Source organism: Oncorhynchus tshawytscha, linkage group LG26 (genome assembly GCF_018296145.1).
Source record: "Oncorhynchus tshawytscha isolate Ot180627B linkage group LG26, Otsh_v2.0, whole genome shotgun sequence".
NCBI classification, from domain to species: Eukaryota; Metazoa; Chordata; class Actinopteri; order Salmoniformes; family Salmonidae; genus Oncorhynchus; species Oncorhynchus tshawytscha.
This window is the reverse complement of record NC_056454.1, coordinates 25,653,891-25,674,918: the sequence shown is the minus strand read 5'-3', so window position 1 is coordinate 25,674,918 and position 21,028 is coordinate 25,653,891. Positions and strand designations below refer to the sequence as shown.

The 21,028-nt window shown below is 41.0% G+C and overlaps 1 protein-coding gene across 1 annotated transcript in view; it reads left to right on the top strand.

Moving 5' to 3' along the window:
- The first annotated feature begins 3,411 nt into the window (after positions 1–3,411).
- Positions 3,412–21,028, top strand: part of LOC112225419 (cholecystokinin receptor-like) — a 40,031-nt gene continuing 22,414 nt past the window's right edge. Inside the window, exon 1 of the mRNA XM_042306992.1 lies at positions 3,412–3,887. Coding sequence (XP_042162926.1) covers positions 3,725–3,887 — 163 coding nt within the window. The 5' untranslated portion in view covers positions 3,412–3,724. The remainder of the gene's footprint in view (positions 3,888–21,028) is intronic.

Genomic DNA, 21,028 nt, shown 5'->3' with positions numbered 1-21,028 from the left:
AGATATTCATTCAAATGTCAAATTTCAAAGTTGTCCCAAATGTCAAATTCTGAATTGTTTAAGGTTAAGTTTAGGCAATAATGTTTAAGGTTAGGGTTAAATTTAGGCATTAACTCTGAAATCATAAGATTAGGCATTAACTCCAAATGGTTAAGGTAATGGTTAGGGTTTTGGATAGGCTTTGAAACAAAAATCTCAAAAACAACTTTCAATCGATGGATTCAAACATGCAACCATTGGCACCAGATGTTGTACCAAAGGTCAAATTTCAAAGTGATTTCAAAGAATATGGACTTGTATCATGGGTGACTTTGCTGGGGAGTCAACGTAGTCATGCATTAGATGACTCATTCGGAGTACTGTTTCTGAAATTTCACATACTTAAAATGTACGATAGTATGAGTATTCGTACAGCGCCAGTGTTCGATGTAATGGTTGATTGATCTATGAAGAATGTTTTACTGTCAGGGGAGCCAGTTTGGTACTACTACTAGGATGTCACATAGCCTAGCCATTAAGAGCATTGGGCCAGTAACCGAAAGGTCCCTTGGTATGAATCCCCGAGTTGACTAGGTGAGAAATCTGCTCTGGATACGAGTGTCTGCTAAAATCGAAATGGTGTGATCTGGTTGGATGAAACTCTTCCAGTTTCTGTGAACAGCTTAGAACAGTTTAAAAGTAATGAATCCACTCATATCTGTCTGTCTTTTACTCACTGATGGTCACTATAAAGCCAGACACACAGCTTGTCCAATGATATCTAGACGCATCTCAACTTAGTTATCAGTATGACAAAGTACAATCTTTGACAACTGAGTTTAGGGTTAAAGATTGAAATGTGAATTTGCTGGGACTGTTACAATCTGATCTGGACCAATACATACCTTGATGCTGGTAATCTGGGTCCATTTAACAGAGGTTTGAGAGGGTTCCCCCAGCTGATCTCTGCCTCCTGCTGTCAGGACAGAAGAGAAAATAAATAAATATTCACTCAAGGGGAAACCCATTTTGTACGACAACTGCAAGCCAGATTTATGAACTGGTTGTAGTTGTATGGGATTGAAGACAATGAGACAGTGAGATGAGAGAGGGAGAGAATCAAGAAGTGTGTGCATGTGTGTTTGTGTGTGTCATACACAGATAGGTGTGTTATTGTGTGTGTTTGTTGTCGATTAGGTCAGAGACAGAGAGTCTGATGGGCAAGGGCTGCCTGAGGTCAGCATTCACTCAACCATTAGTCAAATCTGAAGTGATTTGGTGTCTGCACACACACACACACACACACACACACACACACACACACACACACACACACACACACACACACACACACACACACACACACACACACACACACACACACACACACACACACACACACACACACACACACAATGCTGGGTGAGAGATGAGGCCCCATACGCAGGTGTGTGTCCTGGGGTAAACAGTAGAGGCAAGATGGAGCGTTGTTCAGCCAGGGAGAGAGATAGAGAGATGACCCTCGATCCAGGCAGGTACTCACCAGGGGCCTGGAGCTGTGTTTGAACAGATTGATGTGAGGGGCTTCGGATAGGACAGGAGCCATGCAGGGCCATGAGACTTAGTGTGTGAGAGAGAGACAGAGATCCTCTTCAGCTTGAGAAAACACTACTGTCTGACTCATTTCTGTTTGTGCGTGTGCGTGTGCTTGTGCGCGTGCGTGTGCGTGTGTGCTTGTAAATAGGTGCGTATGTGGATTGGACCTGCATGGTTCAAATACTATTTTAAATATCTCAATTACTTTCACATTCATTTTTAAATAACTATTCAGATATGTTTTATTTGAAAAGACAAGTAATTGAATATTGGAATACATTTGGAAATATACTTTAAATGTATTGGCATGTACTGTATTTGAAAATACTCAAATACACTCCCAGGCATTTAACAAAGGTATTTGAAAATCATTGTTTTAATACGTATTTGAAAACACGTTCAAATAGTAGGCTATTTATAGGAAATAATGTGAAAATACTACCAAATACTTCCAATTAAAGTAGATTCCGGCCACATTATCTGGAAATACTCAAATATGGATGTAGGAAGAAGATCCTAGCTTTATCACCCTGCTGCAGGAGAACGTTCTTGCAATGCAGGACATTTTAAACAGTTGAAATGTTTAAAAAGGCTTCCAAAGTTTTTTCATAAGGCTGAAATTTGAAAGTGGAGATTACAATGTATCAACCCCTACAAAAATATCCATTAATTACAATCCACATAATAAATCACATTTCCTGTTGCTGCAGGATTATTTCCCTGATGTACCAAACTGGATCAAATTAAGATCCTATATCTGTACACAGAAAATAAGTATTTCAATAACAAACCATTTGAACCCAGGTCTGGTGTGGATACCGACATCAGTGTTAAACCATTTGGAGTCATTACTGTTATACCGTCCGGGTGTAATCAACATGTTATCCCAGAGAGAGACCATGATGAATAACACTCCTTCCAGCGGGTAGCAGTCGTCTCTCTATCTCTCTCTCTCTGTCTCTCTCCCTTTCTCTCTCTCCCTCCTTTGATTGGCACTTTGATTGGCTTGTTTAGGTGGGTAATTGGATCTGCAGATTGAAGTACCAGGCTAATTCAAGCTGTGGATAGTTTGGGTTATGGGGCCTGGAGAAGTAGCGGACAGTCATCTCTCTCTCTGAGTGAGAGCAGTTTGCATTCTCATCACTCAACCACGGGCCTGTGTGATAGTCCCTTCTCTTCACAGCAATACCACGCCTCAGCAGGCAGCTAGCTGCTACAGTACAACAGGTCCTTTGATTATAGTAAAGCTGGTGTTACAGCCAATCCAGTGACCCATTCATCTCTGCCTGCTTACATCAATGTGGAAAATATGTAAGTGGTGGAATAATATGGTTTAGCATATACAAAAATGGTTTGTTTTTGTAATTCTAATCTATGGAATACAAAACACCTGTGCCTTCTGTTGATGTATGTATTTTCAGTAATTTATGTAATTCAGGGCTCATCTGTAAAAAATACATTAAAAAAGACATGATTAGATAGGTCAATAATAATAGACTATAGATCTCCTGAAGTCATAAAGTAGAGGTCTATCGTAATAAATGAGTCCCTGCAACAACGAGCGTTCCTAACTGCTTTCTCATTTTGAAGGCCTACTCCAATTGTTATTATACTAATCTTATAAAAATCAATGTGGGTTATTTGCGCACCACTTGAGGGCGCCATTGGAGCACTCAGTTGGCCATTCATAACTTTCTACCCCAGAGGACCATTGCCCCACACTCCCAACAGCGTACCCGCAAACAGAACCAACGACCAATCCCGCGCTCCCCCCACCCCCCCATTGCACTCTGCCTTTCCCCATATTACCCGCCCGCTGCACTCTGCGCTCAGTCCGAGCCGCAGTCACTCCAACGGGCGAGGCGCAGCGGCACGGCGGGGTCCCCAGCCTTCCTGCAGTGCAGAGATCCACTCAACTCATGAACCCATACTGGCAACTGACAACTTCAAGGATACCGTGAATGTGTTTATTAGGAAACAAAATAGGAAAATCTACAGACAAACATTTCATTTGGTTGGAGTATTTTTTGAAAGATTTAGGCTACTTACACATGTTTTTAGGGTTTCTATGGACAGTCATATGACCACAGCAAATGCTCACGAGCAATAATATAATGAGTACTTTTGACATTTCTCTTTAACCCTCAAGATGGATTTACAAACCCTGAACGAGACCTCTGTGTTATTGAAGTGTGTGGAAGCGCAAGGCGCAGCGTCAAATGGAACGCCGAACTCCAGCCTGGAACTCACAAACATCACCACCTGTGGAAACGCTTACGTGGTCCTCAAACCGCAACATGTCAAACAGAAAGGTGAGGAGCCGGCCACCTATATTTATTTTTATTAAAAAACCTAAATAAAATGACCAAATACGCCAAGCCAATGCATTTTCACGAAGCAGACACAAAACCCAATTCACCATAGCCTACATTTCAACAGCAATAGGCGCTCAAACTACCGATTCGTTCATATTTCGCTAATTATCCAAATACCAGAGACAAGAAAACCTATTTTAAGCAAAGTTAATCTCAACTGGTAAATGCAAAGTGCAAATTGTCTAAACATTTTACCATGATTATATTCTATAATTTAATTTAATAACAAATCAAATGATTGATATAATAATAATTGGTTCCCAATTAATATCATTTTAAAGGGCTGGAACATCATGTTTTGATTGTAGTAAACAGTGTCCCATTTATTTCTAAGAATTGTATGACAACCGAGTCAACCCTAGCGCAGATGCGTAGGTCTATCACAAATTAATTACAATAACTTGTCATATGGTGTGTGTACAAGTGGTGTGGGTGTGCCCGCGCGCGTATGTGTGTATACAGTGATGTAGATTATTCATATGGGGACAGCAGAGAAAGCAACAGCGCATTCATGTATCCAGCCTAGCTACAATCCAACCCAATGCCAGAAACCATACCAATTCACACTTATTCAGAAATTCTCACGCTTGGGAATACACCCCCCCCCCCTTAAAACCACGACTACCACCCATCCTTTGACAGACATCAATACTGCATTCTCGACCATAAATTAAGCTAGTTCCCATTGATCCAGTGTAGTCAGAAGACTGAGGCTTTACCCTCATACCAAAAGGTCAGCATTGCACTTTGACTAAATGTTTCAGCTGAAGACCTATTTGTCCACTTCTAACAAAGTGTCTCCTTCCCACGCTGTTGTTCACAGCTAGAGCTGTGTGTATGTGTGCGTGTGCGTGTGTGCGTGCGTGCGTGTGTGTGGTGCGTGCGTGGGTGTGCGCGCGTGTGTGTGTATGTGAGAGACCGTCTCTCAGATCAATCATGGACTGATGTGGAGAGACATTTGATATCCAGTGAAATGTGGCAAAGACAGCATTCCCTTACGTTAATTTGCTTCTGTCAGTGATTGATTTTGACATGCTCACACCATAATAAAAATCTACTCTGACTGCCAATGAGAAATGGGCTGGTGTCAGGTGTCAGAAAATGTAATCAAATAAATTATACTAACCTGGAAATAGCGAGGGGTGATACAGAACAAGTATTATTACAAACCAATTTTCGTCATGACATGACTGAGGTTTCTTGTCATACAGGAGCGGGAGTGAATCGTGCATCGCGCCAACCCGTATGGAATAGAGTCACATCCTAAGGGGGGATGGGAACATTAGTCAGAAATTAGTTTTGGGTAGCAGAATGTTAATAGATTTGTGTTTGTCTCTAAATAGGCTATATCTACACTCATAAAAATAAAAGTGCAAGTTGTATCCAAGTAAGGTTCTTGAAAGCGATGCCATAGGGGAACCATTGTCTGCATGGTTTCTGAAGAACCATACATGGAATGGTTCTTTGAAGAACCATACACAAATGCCCACGTACAAAAATATTGAGACAAAACTTAGCGCACGCATGTTTCCCGTTATAAATCGGATTTGTAAAACTGTGCTCGCGTGAACGAGCCTCAATTGATCTGTATAATTTGGAATTAGTGGAATTATTAGGCCAGGGAATGCAAAATACGAATTGTTCTTCAATATTTAGTTTACCAATAGATTATTGGGTTTATATGACCTGCCTTGATATAGTCTATGAGATTAAATAGGCAATAGGCACGCACCGCGATACTGTAGGCTACACATAATGTCAAATATTTGACATAAGCTACCGGTCTCTTTACTGTATTAGCAATACTTTATGCTCTATCTGCAAAATGACTGTGTCCGAGTAAACAATGGCAAATTGTTGTGGACCTGTCAGCAGAACGTTTGAATTCAACAATGTTGTATATGAACTTCCCCCCCAAACTAAATATGAGGGACTGCCCGCGAATTCTGAAACATTCTAGGGGAGGCTACAAAAAAAATGTAATTGCAGTATTACTGTTTTTGTTCTACTTTACTTTTTTTGAAGTATTATTGATATTCATTACTGCATTGTTGGGAAAGAGCAAGTAATAAAGGCATTTCACTGCACTTGTGCACGTGACAATAACAACTTTAAACTTGATACATAGGCCTACTTCAATGTAAAATATCAACTGTTAAATTCGACTGTATACCGATAATATAAACTGCACTGCCTATGATATTGCAAAACTTGAAATATATTAAACCTATCTATTTACTAGACTACAAGGTACAATTGAATGAGAGATGCACATGGTTATTTGTTCTATGGCTCATTCGGGAATATTAACTCATCAAAGGCCAAAAAAATGTGAGGAACATACTGCATTCTGCAATGGTTATGAAAACAAATAGGAATAATATTTGTGTCTAATTTCTATATCGGTTTATTTTAGACTTCACTTTTCTCACTAATGGCAAATGGTGGCATTCTTGTTAGTATGTTTTCCTGATTTTTGTTTTTTATGAATAAGCTTTTCACCATTTGCACAAAATATTTACTTGCCAGCTTTCAACACAATATTTCAACCACTAGCAGATGTGCATACACATAGTCTAACGTTTGCCAGGAGGTGAACACATTCTCACATCAATTACTTAAAAAAAAAATGAATGCCAACTTTTGTGTGAAAACTGGTGGGCACACATTTTGGGGTATATTTTGTACATATGCACGGTTTATAAATGACACTCCATGACTGGTTTTGAATGGCCCTGCTTTCAGGGTTTTAGGCATTATTTGCATATTTACCAGGGTACCTTTCGAGTAAATTTGAGAGTTACCAGTACCATCCATGACTGTGTTTGCTACTGATAGAGACATGGTTGTTGCATTCATGAATGTGCAGTCCTGAGGACCTCATAGAGTAATATCCTTTGTGAATTTGTTGTATTTAAAATGTAATACAAAGCTTTACCCTAATATAGTGGTTAGAAACTAATAGTTTACTGGCCATATCTGGCCTGCAAATCCCATTATGGTGGCTTGCAAAGACTGTAATTCCTATTGGAATCCAGCCAGAGTGGGCATATCTGACATTTTGAATTGGATTCCGAATGACTGCCGGGGTTTGGAAGATTAAGATCTGATACTACCTTAAATATCTAAACTGGAACAACCATTTCAGTAATGGGTGCAATAAATCCAGGATTGGAATTGTTTAAAAACATTTGTTATTAATATTTCAGTAGCATGAGATTAATTAATCAATGTACAAAACAAAGTTATGGGAAAAATATATGTTAATGATTGGCATGGTTTTGGTTCAACTCTATTCTTAAACAGCAACACTGGGGTTCTTTTACACCAATGTGTGTTACTGTAACTTCTGTGACTGTTTTCTCGCCCTTATCTTGATAAGGCAGGGTTTACACATACAAAACACACACCACCAGTCCACGGGAAGGGTTAACATGGTTCATTTTTGAAAATCAGGTAGGGGCAAGGTTCCTGATATACAAAACTCAAACAAACAAAGTAAATACGTCGCCATCAGTGGAAGGGCCTCCACTCTTGGTCTTTGGGGTTCACTCCTTGTTGAAATCTTCAGTTCCTTTATTCCGGTAAACCTCCTGCTCCACTGTATGCTCAGTCTCTCCAATAGCCTCCTCCTCCTCTTCCTCTTCCTCTTCCTCTTCCTCGTTCACCTGCCGGGGTCAAAGGAAAGACAAAGAAAGCAAACCCAGGGTGCAGTTAAGTAGAGGCCCCTGATTGGTTTCACCTGTCTGCCGTTTAGTCTCTAATTACAGCTGGAGACAGGTGTGGCTGTTCTGCTGCAGTCTGGCAGTTTCCCCTGAGCTGTCCATCGCCCTGCCTCTGGGGAATACTTCCCATTTCTGTCCATGGTCCTGGCAGCCAGAAAACACAGATACCTCGCAGGCACATACCGTCCATCCACCAACACAACCCCTGATATCGCTACACTACATTTACATCGCTCTTGTCCAGAGCAAATTACAGGAGCAATTAAGGCTAAGTGCCTTGCTCAAGGGCACATCAACAGATTTTTGACCTATTCGGCTCAGGGATTTAACCAGTGACCTTTCTGTTACGTGCCCAATGCTCTTAACTGCTAGGCTACCTGCCACCCTTGACTCTTTACAGTGTTAATTTAACTCTTGATCAACACTAACATTTTACACTGAAAAATCAACACTAGTTAACTCTGGCCAATTTGCTGTGTGATATGAAAGGGACACATCTGCAGGCTTCCATACATTTCAAGAACCTTTTAGAATTCTGAAGAACCGTAGATGCCACGTCAAGAACCCCACACTTACCTCAACGGTTCTTTATCGGCCAAGAGTTCTCAGAGGAACCTTAAGAGCTGAGGAATAACCATTTCAGGACCTTCATTTTGTTCAGTGTATTCAGTCTTGACACCAGCCTGTAGGATACTGGTCCATACCACACCTTGTGTTCCTTTCTGCAGTGGTCTTTGTGTGTGTGTGTCTGAATGTGTGGATGTGTGGACCAGCTCTCTGTCAACAACAGCATTTGGTTCCAACTGAGGCTGCGGAGGGAAAGGGGAAAGTTTTGTGCTCTTCACTGTCCTGTATGTAACAAACACTAAATTTCAACAAGCTCTCACAGTCTCACTGCAGCATCCAACATTTGTCCATAAAAGTCAAATGTTGAAGGTTAATTATAGGCAATCATTCTGAATGGTTAAGGGTTAAGGATTGTGATAGGGTTAAAACAAAAACAACTCAACGGTTAAGTTTAGGCATGAATTCCGAATGGTGAAGTTAAGAGTTAACAAACAAGTGCTCCTTGAACACGCAACCCTCCGAGCCGGAACTCGTGGCTTACGCCCATCCGCCATCCCTATCCACTAATCTGGACCGACGTGAAATTTTGCAGTAGATCTTGAGTGACCTGGCTATATATTTAGCATACCCCTCGGGATCTGCCACAAGTTCCAACTGGACCACACAGACATTATCAAACTCGCATGCACATATACACATACACACACACACACACACACACACACACACACACACACACACACACACACACACACACACACACACACACACACACACACACACACACACACACACACACACACACACACACACACACACACACACACACACACACACACACACACACACACACACACACACACACACACACACACACACACACACACACACACACACACACACACACACACACACACACACACACACACACACACACACACACACACACACACACACACACACACACACACACACACACACACACACACACACACACACACACACACACACACACACACACACACACACACACACACACACACACACACACACACACACACACACACACACACACACACACACACACACACACACACACACACACACACACACACACACACACACACACACACACACACACACACACACACACACACACACACACACACACACACACACACACACACACACACACACACACACACACACACACACACACACACACACACACACACACACACACACACACACACACACACACACACACACACACACACACACACACACACACACACACACACACACACACACACACACACACACACACACACACACACACACACACACACACACACACACACACACACACACACACACACACACACACACACACACACACACACACACACACACACACACACACACACACACACACACACACACACACACACACACACACACACACACACACACACACACACACACACACACACACACACACACACACACACACACACACACACACACACACACACACACACACACACACACACACACACACACACACACACACACACACACACACACACACACACACACACACACACACACACACACACACACACACACACACACACACACACACACACACACACACACACACACACACACACACACACACACACACACACACACACACACACACACACACACACACACACACACACACACACACACACACACACACACACACACACACACACACACACACACACACACACACACACACACACACACACACACACACACACACACACACACACACACACACACACACACACACACACACACACACACACACACACACACACACACACACACACACACACACACACACACACACACACACACACACACACACACACACACACACACACACACACACACACACACACACACACACACACACACACACACACACACACACACACACACACACACACACACACACACACACACACACACACACACACACACACACACACACACACACACACACACACACAAACACGAGGACTGTGATCGCAGCTGCTGCCATCATCTTTATTCACTCAGTCACCTTAACAATTTCTCAGTCTGTCCCTCTGTTTCTATCACTGTCTCTCTGTCCCTATGTGTTTTGCTCCATGCAAAGTATTTATAAAGCAGTAGACTGATGCAGACAGACAAACAGTGCAGCTGGTTGAATCACATAGAGGGTTGAGTGATTTCATGGCAAGCCTCCGTGACCAGAGGACTATCGGATCAGCTCTAACGGATTCAGACTACCCACACCAGCTTCACTGTCAACGCTCTACTCATTGTAAAATAGACGGCCATTCCTGATTTAAACTATTTTTCACAGGACTGGGATCGTTTCCATTTAAATTCCATCACATCAACATCAATTGACTTCGGATGCCAAGCAATTACATTTAAATTCATCATGTAAATCGATGGAGTTGAAATGTAGTTGACCCTGGTTTGTGTTAAGGTAAAGCCTGCCATCATGCATGACTGTAGACTGCATGGGCTATCATATCAAGAGAGGTGACCCCCGACAAGTCATCTAACACGGCAATGAAACACACAGCAAATCTACAGGTCTTCTGGCAATCTCTCTCACTAGCCACAGTACATCACTACATACAATATCACAGTGTTATAGCTGCTCATAATGGATATTATCTTTTATGAAAGTACTTGACAGTTGACACCTGTCGTATCATGCTTATGACATCGTAAAGTAGGTTGGTCAAAAGTAGTGTATTGTGTAAGAATAGGCTGGCATTTGAGACTCAGGCTTTGTATCTGTAAGATATTGGCACACTACCTCCAGGTTTCTTTCTCATTATTTTTCTCTTGCACATACTCCATCATTCTCTTTCATACATTCTTGCTCTCATCCATTTTCTGTCCCATTCTCCCCTGTTCCCCCTCTCTCTCACACACTTGCACAACGATTTTCTCTCTCTCTCTCTCTCTCTCTCTCTCTCTCTCTCTCTCTCTCTCTCTCTTTTTTCTCTCTTTCTCTCTCTAGCTCTCTCTCTCTCACACTTGCTCAACCCCCTCTCTTTCACACGCATTGCTCAAGTTCTGTTGTATTCCTCTAATGGAGGTGGTCTATCACATCACTGTGAATTTGTAGCGTTATGCTGTGAATTTGACAGTCATTTATAGGCAGCTAATTCGCAAGTAAGTTACTGTATTTCATATTACAGTATATCTACTGTAATCGTAATACAGTATCAAAGCAAGTACTGATATTACAGGGGATAGGTGCAAGCAGGTTGGCTTCTAGTTAATGTGTTTACACAGTACAGCATATCAAGGAATATTTTGTGTTTTATATTACTTGCACTTCAAGAGGCCTTAAAATAGGCCTCCAAACTAGCATAGACTACAGGGGAAAAACAGACCTAAAGGACATGGCAAAATGCTCAACCATTAAAGCTTTAAGGCTTGCTGCAACTCCTGTCTTCCCCTATACATTTTAAATCGATGGGGCACTATAACCACAAAATAGCAATTATTTCCCCGCCCACAATATTCTCCCACAATATGCACAATAATTTACACTATCATCGCTTCACAGTATTTTACTGTAGATAAAACAAAGAATGCCAGTTTTCCGTTACAGTGTACCCTGCTTATACAGTAGATCTACAGTGGCAAGAAAAGTGTGTGAACCTTTGGAATTACCTGGATTTCTGCATAAATTGGTCATCAAATTTGATCTGATCTTCATCTAAGTCACAACAATAGACAAACATAGTATGCTTAAACTAATAACACACGGTGTCATGTCTTTACTGAACATACCAAAGGGTTCACTCCATCTCCCCCACTGGCTGAACGGGTCTATTTAAGTAGCATTTTGGGTTAGAAGAGACAGATATGACATTTACTGTGGTAGATTAGCCATTAGCTATAACATTTACGTGTATCTTACTCTCTGAGGAGAACCTTTCTTCAGCTAAGCCCAACTACGCATCTGGGTCACGGCACCACTGTTACGGATGTCACCTTGCTTGCTTAGCGAGTACCACATCCCCTCCGATTTGACTTATACCTGGCTCGAACTCGGAACCTCTGCTTTGCTAACACATGTGACCGCCCTCCTTGACAACGTTCCAACAGTTTGAGACATCCAAAAGGTACTAATTGGATGGCTCCATCCACTACATTTCAAGATAGCTGTGGAGTGAGCTTACAGTATGCTCTTAACTCCGTTACATTTGCACAGTGTGATGAAGGTGAAAAGAGCAAATTGGGAACTAAACAAAGGAACTCACTGCCTTACAGCCTTCATAGCCTTAATAGCTGCAGTATAGTGACATTATCAGGTGTTCATGAAAGACATCTCACATAAAACACAGAAAAAAGCTGTAATACAGTATAATTTATGTTAGGCGAGAAACAGCCAATTTAAAATACTGTTGTTTTGTTGAAATTCATAATATATTCAACCACATGTTTCATAGTAATGCTAATGTTATTTGAACCATGCAGATGTTCTGGGTATGTGTGTGTGTGTGTGTGTGTGTTCTGTATGTGTGTGTAAGTTACAGTGGTGTAAAGTACTTACGTACTTGGGTATCTGTGCTTTACTTTACTATTTATATTTTGGACAACTTTTACTTTTGCTTCACTACATTCCTAAAGAATATGATGTACTTTTTACTCCATACATTTTCCCTGAGACCCAAAAGGACTCATTACATTTGGAATGCTTAGCAGGACAATAAAATGGTGTAATTCACACACTTTTTAAAAGAACATCCGTGGTCATCCCTACAGCCTCTTATCATCTGGTGGACTCACTAAACACATGCTTCGTTTGTAAATTATGTCTGAGTGTTTGGAGCATGCCCATGGCTATCCGTAAATAAATAAAAAACAAAAAAATGGTGCTTAGTATAAGGACTTTGTGTAACGGTTCTCTTGTGGTGAAGGAGAGTCGGACCAAAATGCGGCGTGTAGATTGCGATCCATGTTTAATAAACAAACGTAAAAAACACGAATCAATACAAATACTACAAAACAAAGAACGTAACGAAAACCAAAACTATCTGGTGCAAACACAGAGACAGGAACAATCACCCACAAACACACAGTGAAACCCAGGCTACCTAAATATGGTTCCCAATCAGAGACAATGACTAACACCTGCCTCTGACTGAGAACCATATCAGGCCAGACATAGAAATAGACAAACTAGACATGAAACATAGAATGCCCACCCAGCTCACGTCCTGACCAACACTAAAACAAGGAAAACACATACGAACGATGGTCAGAACGTGACACTTTGAAATGATGTATACTTCAAATTTTGATACTTAAGTATATTTGATCAATTACATTTACTTTTGATACTTGAGCATATTTAAAAGCAAATACTTTTAGACTTTTACTCAAGTACACTCTAAAAAATAAATATTCCTTTAGGGTTTATTCAAATTAAAACTGTGGGGGAACCCCTATAAGTTCTTAGAGGAACCCCTTGAAAGGGTTCTTCAAAGAACTCCTTTTAATGGTTCCGCGACGAACCGTTGAAGAACCCTTTGGGGCTCATTTTTGAACTACCCCCTCTCCCCTAGTATTATTGTTATTGTTATTACTACAAATAATACCAATAATATGCAAAACAATAACCCAATATTTTAGTTGTCAGTGTTTATTATGATTTTAGTGGCAAAGCAGTATTCAAAAATCCAAATATGGATTCACAAATTTCACCCTCCCTCCACCTCTGATGAATATAACAGGAAACCTGTTTGATCTCCATGCACTGCAAAATCATTCTGGCTATGGATACAGAGAACATCAACACATTAACATCCACATGCCAGAGGATAAACCCATTGGACATGAGGCTCTGTTGGGAGTTATAGTAATTATACAGATGATTAACAAAACATGCACATGACAGAATTCATACCCTGGTTTATGTAGGTAAATGTGAATGAAAAAAAAACTATTTTGAAAATGGTTTTCATAATAATACCTTGTCCATAATGTAGAGGCCTATAGGATATTCATTAAAGAGGTAAGGGAGGAGGATGGTAAATGCGATCTGCATAACATAACATACAAATGCCAATAGACATACCTTTGTATGCCTAATCATCTATATACTGGAAGGCACAGATACAAAAGTGAGCAGTTCAGTCATCTGCTCCCAATACAGCTGGCCTTCAACATATTCTTATAGCCTACACATTCTTAGCTACTTGTTGATTGATATCCATTGACTTGTGTCCATTTTCTGTTTTAGAAAGATTTGAACAAATTTGAAAAGATAGATGGTGTCATCATAAAACAACCTTAACTGAAAAATGTAAAGATCTCAATTTAAGGTAAGTGCCTGCACCTGCTGTCCTTTCAAATTCAAATCCAAATGTTTCAGTTGGGCAGTTCTTAGAAGAACCCTTTGGGGGCAGTTTTCAGTGCCAAGAACCCTAAGGTTCTTCTAAGATCTTTGAGGATCTTAGGAGAACCCTTGTTGAACCCCTCATTTTTAGAGTGTAGTATTTTACTGGGTAACTTTCACTTTTACTTGAGTCATTTTCTATTAAGGTATCTTTAATTTTACTCAAGTATGACAATTGGGTACTTTTTCCACCACTGGTAAGAATCGTATGATTCCAACGAAACAGACTCAGTTGGTGTCATGTTTATCTGCTACCCTGTACCCTGCTGACTGTTTAAGCTAAGCACACTGTGAAAGAATCTGTGCAGTGCGGTTCTGCATGATCAATCCGAAATCTGCAGTGGCCATACAGCATTTACTGTGATATGGCCTCTGCAGAAGTCAGTGCATTCATACTTCTTGCGCTTCGCGGAGCACGAACACGATGGTGTTCTCCATTTTTCTCTACAACCCCCACAAGTGTCACAGGACTTGTTTGAAGGTAGCCTATACAAACAAATGGAAGCATTTGTGGCAACAAAAATAAGGGGTTAAATATGTGTCCAAAAAAACAAAAATATTTCTCCTAGATATAGGACAGACACTTCAAAACCTTATTACTTAGGATTTATTCTTTGATTGTCTTTTTTGCCATTTATGAATGTGTTAATCAATGCGTTTCTATGAGCTATAGTAGTAAAGGCCAAATTCAATATTTTATCCAATATATATCTATATTTTTTTTAATTGGACACCTAAAGGAGTCCTAAAATTCAACAACTTAGACTTTTAGAAGTTAAAAGATAGAGTTTGGGAGCAGCAAAACAGTGAGCGGACATCCACTTTTTATCTATGTATTGTACATTATTTTAGCCAGCTCCTGTTTCATTTTTTCTGAAGCCAGAAGCAGGCTAGTATCAGCTACATTTATGCCTTTACTAGACTATGGGGATATTTTATATATGAATGCTTCCACTAAGTAATTGAGATCAATTGACAACGTTTACCATGGCGCATTGAGATTTTATTTAAACTGCAAAACCCTTACACATCACTGCACTTTATATACCAGGGTTGGCTAGCCTTCTCTAGTCACTCGTAGGCTCAGTCACTGGTATACTTTTATTTACAAAGCCATTTTGGGTTCACTACCATCTTATTTGGGCATTTTATTGTTCAGAAATGTGGTGGGTACTCTCTTCCTTTGCAGGACTTCATCCTGCTAACTGTTCCAAATGTCCGAACTGAATTTGGTAAAAGGGCTTTCATGTACTCTGCGCCATCGGCTTGGAACGCCTTACAAAATACTTTTAAATTGGAAGAACTTATCCCAATTTGTGTTTTTAGATCACTGTTGAAGGATTTTGAGGCTGATTCCCTGACCGGTCAATGTTTTTAATTAGCTGTTTTATGATTTTGTTATACTCTTGTGAATTCTATGGTTTTAACTAGATTACTTGTAGTTTTTCATGTTGTCTGTCTGTAATTGTGTAATGACTTGGTGCTGCCTATCTTGGCCAGGACGCTCTTGATAAAAACAGCCTTCAAATCTCAATGAGCCCTTCCTGGTTAAATAAAGGTAAAATTAAAATAAAAAAGGTGTTGGATGTGCGTAAAACCCCCTCCATGAAGGCTACATGTCCATATGACGATCATGGAATGAGAGGTGACCCAAGTGCATTAGCCAAGTAACCTCATCACCATTTCCAAAGAGCGCCTCTTGTAGGCAGCAGGTAATTGGCAGGTAGCATATCGGTTAGAGAGGTGAGCCAGCATAAATTTCAAATCCCGAATCAGACGTTAAAAGAAATCTGTTGGGAAGTGGAGGGTTGCTGGTATCAGAGGGTTGCTGGTATCAAATCCTAGATGCTATTGCCTGCCGTTGTGCCCTTGAGCAAGGCATTTAACCCCACACAACAACAGTTTGCCCAGTGTGGCAGTCCCCGCACCTCTCCAAAAAAATTTAATGTCTTTTGGAGGGGTTAAAAGTGGAAGTCAAATGTTTGTTGGACCTTGTGTGCAATTGACCAATACAGTGATCATAATCGGAATCTTGTCTGGTAACCAAAGACGCACTCCTCCAAACATATTCAAATTATTCAGTCCTAGGCTAAACTATATGGCTTATTGAGAATGTGCCTCACACATACAATTTATGGGAGCCTAGTATTTTTTATTTGAGGAGGTGCGACACATGCAGTATTAAGCCATGAAATGTGTTGATTGGCCAGTGAGTGGCCAGGCCTTCGCCACACCTACAATTTTCTTTAATCATCGATCCCAGCCCTTTCATGCCAACACCACCTATTGAGCTCCTAATTCCTAAAAACATTCTGATACTCCCCTGGACCTATAGCACCACCGCCAACGGTAAGATTTACCATTGTGTCAAAACAAAGCCCTCTGTCTCGGTGACATAAGGATGAGTTTGTAATGGGCTGTATTGATTTTTATTTTCTACCTATGTCTCTGTTTCCATCCACCCCCCCAAGTTGTATACCAGGGGTGATTAAGGAGAGAGGTTTCTCCTCTCCTCTCCTGGTACAAACAGCAGGATGACAGAAGTAAATGTGGTCAGGGAGTTATGGCTGTTCCCTGCACAGCCACTGAGCAAACAGGAAAGTAATTGGCTTCGATTAGGCTGAAACCTGTGTAACATATTTCATTAGGGAGACAGAAAGAAAGAACAAGGGAGAGTGAGAGAGAGGAGAGGCTGAGTGTATTTTAGTTGTCTTCCCTCTCCATTACCTGATTGTGGTGTGCATGTAGGCACAGACATAAATACACGCACGCACACACAAACACCACAAACCCAAACGCATAAACACACACACCCTACTTAGGCTCAACTTATTAATGAGAATGTGTTTAATTGCAGGTGCCTCCAAACACATTCTGAGCCAACACTGAGGTGCTTCCAAGTTAGAGCTGATACAGCATCAGTGTATCAGTAATGTGAGAGAGAAAGTGTGTGTGTATGTGTGTGAAGATATTTTTGTTATTGCATATTGTCATCTTTTAGGACATGTGTTGTGTAATAGGAGTGTGTGGGTGGATTCAAACTTCCTCAGCACCACATAAGCTCCTGAAGTTACTTTCACCGTCGTCAAAGAAAGTAGGTGGAATACTTCCTCTTAAAACCTCAGTGTGTGATATCAGGGGCACACAGCTGTTCTGATGAAACAGAGAGAGACCTCCTCCTGGAGTTCTTCCTAAAATTCCTGTTGGGTTTTCAGTATCAGGTAAAGTTATGTCTTTAGCCAGGAACAGGAGGGTAGGAAAGAACAGGTCTGAAGACAGTGGATAAGAATGCCTCAAGATGAAAACATAATATTCAATATCTGTAAATCTGTGTAAATATTAGCACTTCAATCCACATAATCGTACATTCGTGGGAAATAACCTTCAATCTGGATAACAAGAAAAAATGAATTATAAGGCTAGAGAATTTGTTCGACCAATAATACCAACGTAGTCAACACCAAAACATGTCAGAGAGTAAAGCATGGAGAACCAATTCCCGAAAGAAAACCAGACTCCTCGACTGACACTGACGATTTGTGCTTTTCACCACCTGGAATGGTAAGTGTAGAAACCGACTTGTTAAAGACAATAAATAATACATTGTGAATACTTGAACTAGTCAGTAACGATATAAAGGAGTTGAAGGCGAGCCTCGAGATGAGTGACAAAAAAGCTGCGACAACGGAGAAAGAAACAAACAAGCTAAAAGGTACAGTCAATACTACTGAAATGGACGTTACTTGAAATACAGACTAGATCTATGCGAGAAAATCTGGTACTTACCGGTATTACAGAGAAGCCGGGTGAAGATCCAGAGTGTGGTGAAAGATATCCTGGTTAAAGAGCTACAGATACCATCAAAATAAATCAAGCTCGAAGGTGTACAACATTTCGGACAGAAAGGATATCGATAAGAACGCCCAATCGTTGCCATATTTGCATTTGCATAAAATAATGGTTAAAAGCCTGGGCAAAAGACTCGCTGGCACGAAAATAGGCATGGATGATCAGTTCCCGAAGGAAATAGGCATGGATGATCAGTTCCCGAAGGAAATAGGCATGGATGATCAGTTCCCGAAGGAAATAGGCATGGATGATCAGTTCCCGAAGGAAATAGGCATGGATGATCAGTTCCCGAAGGAAATAGCGGAACCCACTCTTCAAAGTGAATAGACTAAAAGGGAAACATGTAGCTCTTGTAGTCAACAAACTGTACATTGATAACCAACTGTTCTGAGACACCAAGACTACTCCAAGGCCATTCTAAATAATACAAAGTTCCCATAGAGGAGACGAATAATGGAACACCCAATACTATCCATGGAAGAGAATACAACAATTGATAAAGAAATAAACTAGATACACTATACCATTCAAGATAGGTAATGTTATAAAATAATTAGTGTTCAACTTTATATTTACATCATTTATAGAGTGCATTCGGAAAGTATTCAGACCCCTTGATTTTTTCCAATTTTTTCACCCTCATCAATCTAGACACACCCCATAATGAGAAAGCAAAACTCTATTAAAACAAAAAAAACAGAAATATTACATTTACATAAGTATTCAGACCCTTTCCTCACTACTTTGTTTTTAATTTTAATTTTATTTAACTAGGCAAGTCAGTTAAGAACAAATTCTTATTTAAAATGACATCCTAGGAACACTGGGTTAACTGCCTTGTTCAGGGGCAGAACAACAGATTTTTACCTTGTCAGCTCAGAGATTCGATCTAGCAACCTTACTAGTCCAACACTAACCACTAGGCTACCTGTGGTCACCTTGAGTCTTGAGTATGACGCTAGAGGCTTGGTACATCTGTATTTGGGGAGTTTCTCCCATTCTTCTCTGCAGATCCTCTCAAGCTCTGTCAGGTTGGATGGGGAGATTCCCTGCACAGCTATTTTCAGGTCTCTCCAGTGATGTTCGATCGGGTTCAATTCCAGGCTCTGGCTGGGCCACTCAAGGACATTTAGAGACTTGTCCCGAAGCCACTCATGCGTTGTCTTGGCTGTGTGGTTAGGGTGGCTGTCCTGTTGGAAAGTGAACCTTCGCCCCAGTCTAAGGTGCTGAGCACTCTGGAGCAGGTTTTCATCAAGGATTTCTCTGTACTTTGCTTTGTTCATTTTCACTCGACCCTGACTAGTCTTCCAGTCCCTGTCGCTGAAAAACATCCCCACAGCATGATGCTGCCACCACCGTTCTTCACTGTAGGGATGGTGCCAGGTTTTATCCAGACGCGACGCTTGGCATTCAGGCCAAAGAGTTCAATCTTGGTTTCATCATACCAGAGAATCTTGTTTCTCATGGTCTGAGTCCTTTAGGTGCCTTTTGAAAAACTCCAAGCAGGCTGTCATGTGCCTTTTACTGAGGAGTGGCTTCCGTCTGGCCACTCTACCATAAAGGCCTGATTGGTTAAGTGCTGCAGAAATGGTTGTCCTTCTGGAATATTATCTCATCTCCACAGAGGAACTCTTGGAGCACTGTAAGAGTGACCATCAGGTTCTAGAGCACCTCCCTGACCAAGGTCCTTCTCCCCCGATTGCTCAGTTTGGCCGGGCAGCTAGCTTTAGGAAGAGTCTTGGTGTTTCCAAACTTCTTCCATTTAAGAATGATGGAGGCCACCGTGTTCTTGGGGACCTTCAATGCTGCAGAAATGTTTTTGCACCCTTCCCCAGATCTGTGCCTCGACACAATCCTGTCTCGGAGCTATGCGGAGTCCTTTGACCTCATAGCTTGGTTTTTGCTCTGACATGCACTGTCAACTGTGGGATCTTATGTGACCGAATGCTTTGATTTGGTCTGTAGCAAAATTTGAAATTGTGTTTTTTTACATTGGATAAAAGTAGAGACTCAGAGCTAGAAAATAGTGTATCATACACTGCAATGAGGAACAATAGGAAATTAATTCTGCTTTGAAAGTTGATGAATTTGTGACCCCACTTTTGAGAAAATGACCCTTGAATGATTTGGTATACCTACAGGAGAGCTCTTCTTTGTCTACACCTATTTAACATCAGTCACACCCTCTCAAGCCTTAACCACACCAATCTCTTTAACCTCTACTGACTCCCCATCCCGCATGCGGGAACGTAATCATCGCCTGACACTAATTAGCATAATGCAACGGACATAAATATCCCTAGAAAATATTCCTATTCATGAAAATCACAAATTAAATATATTGAGACACAGCTTAGCCTTTTGTTAATCACCCTGTCATCTCAGATTTTCAAAATATGCTTTACAGCCAAAGCTAGACAATCATTTGTGTAAGTTTATCCATAGCCTACCATAGCATTTTG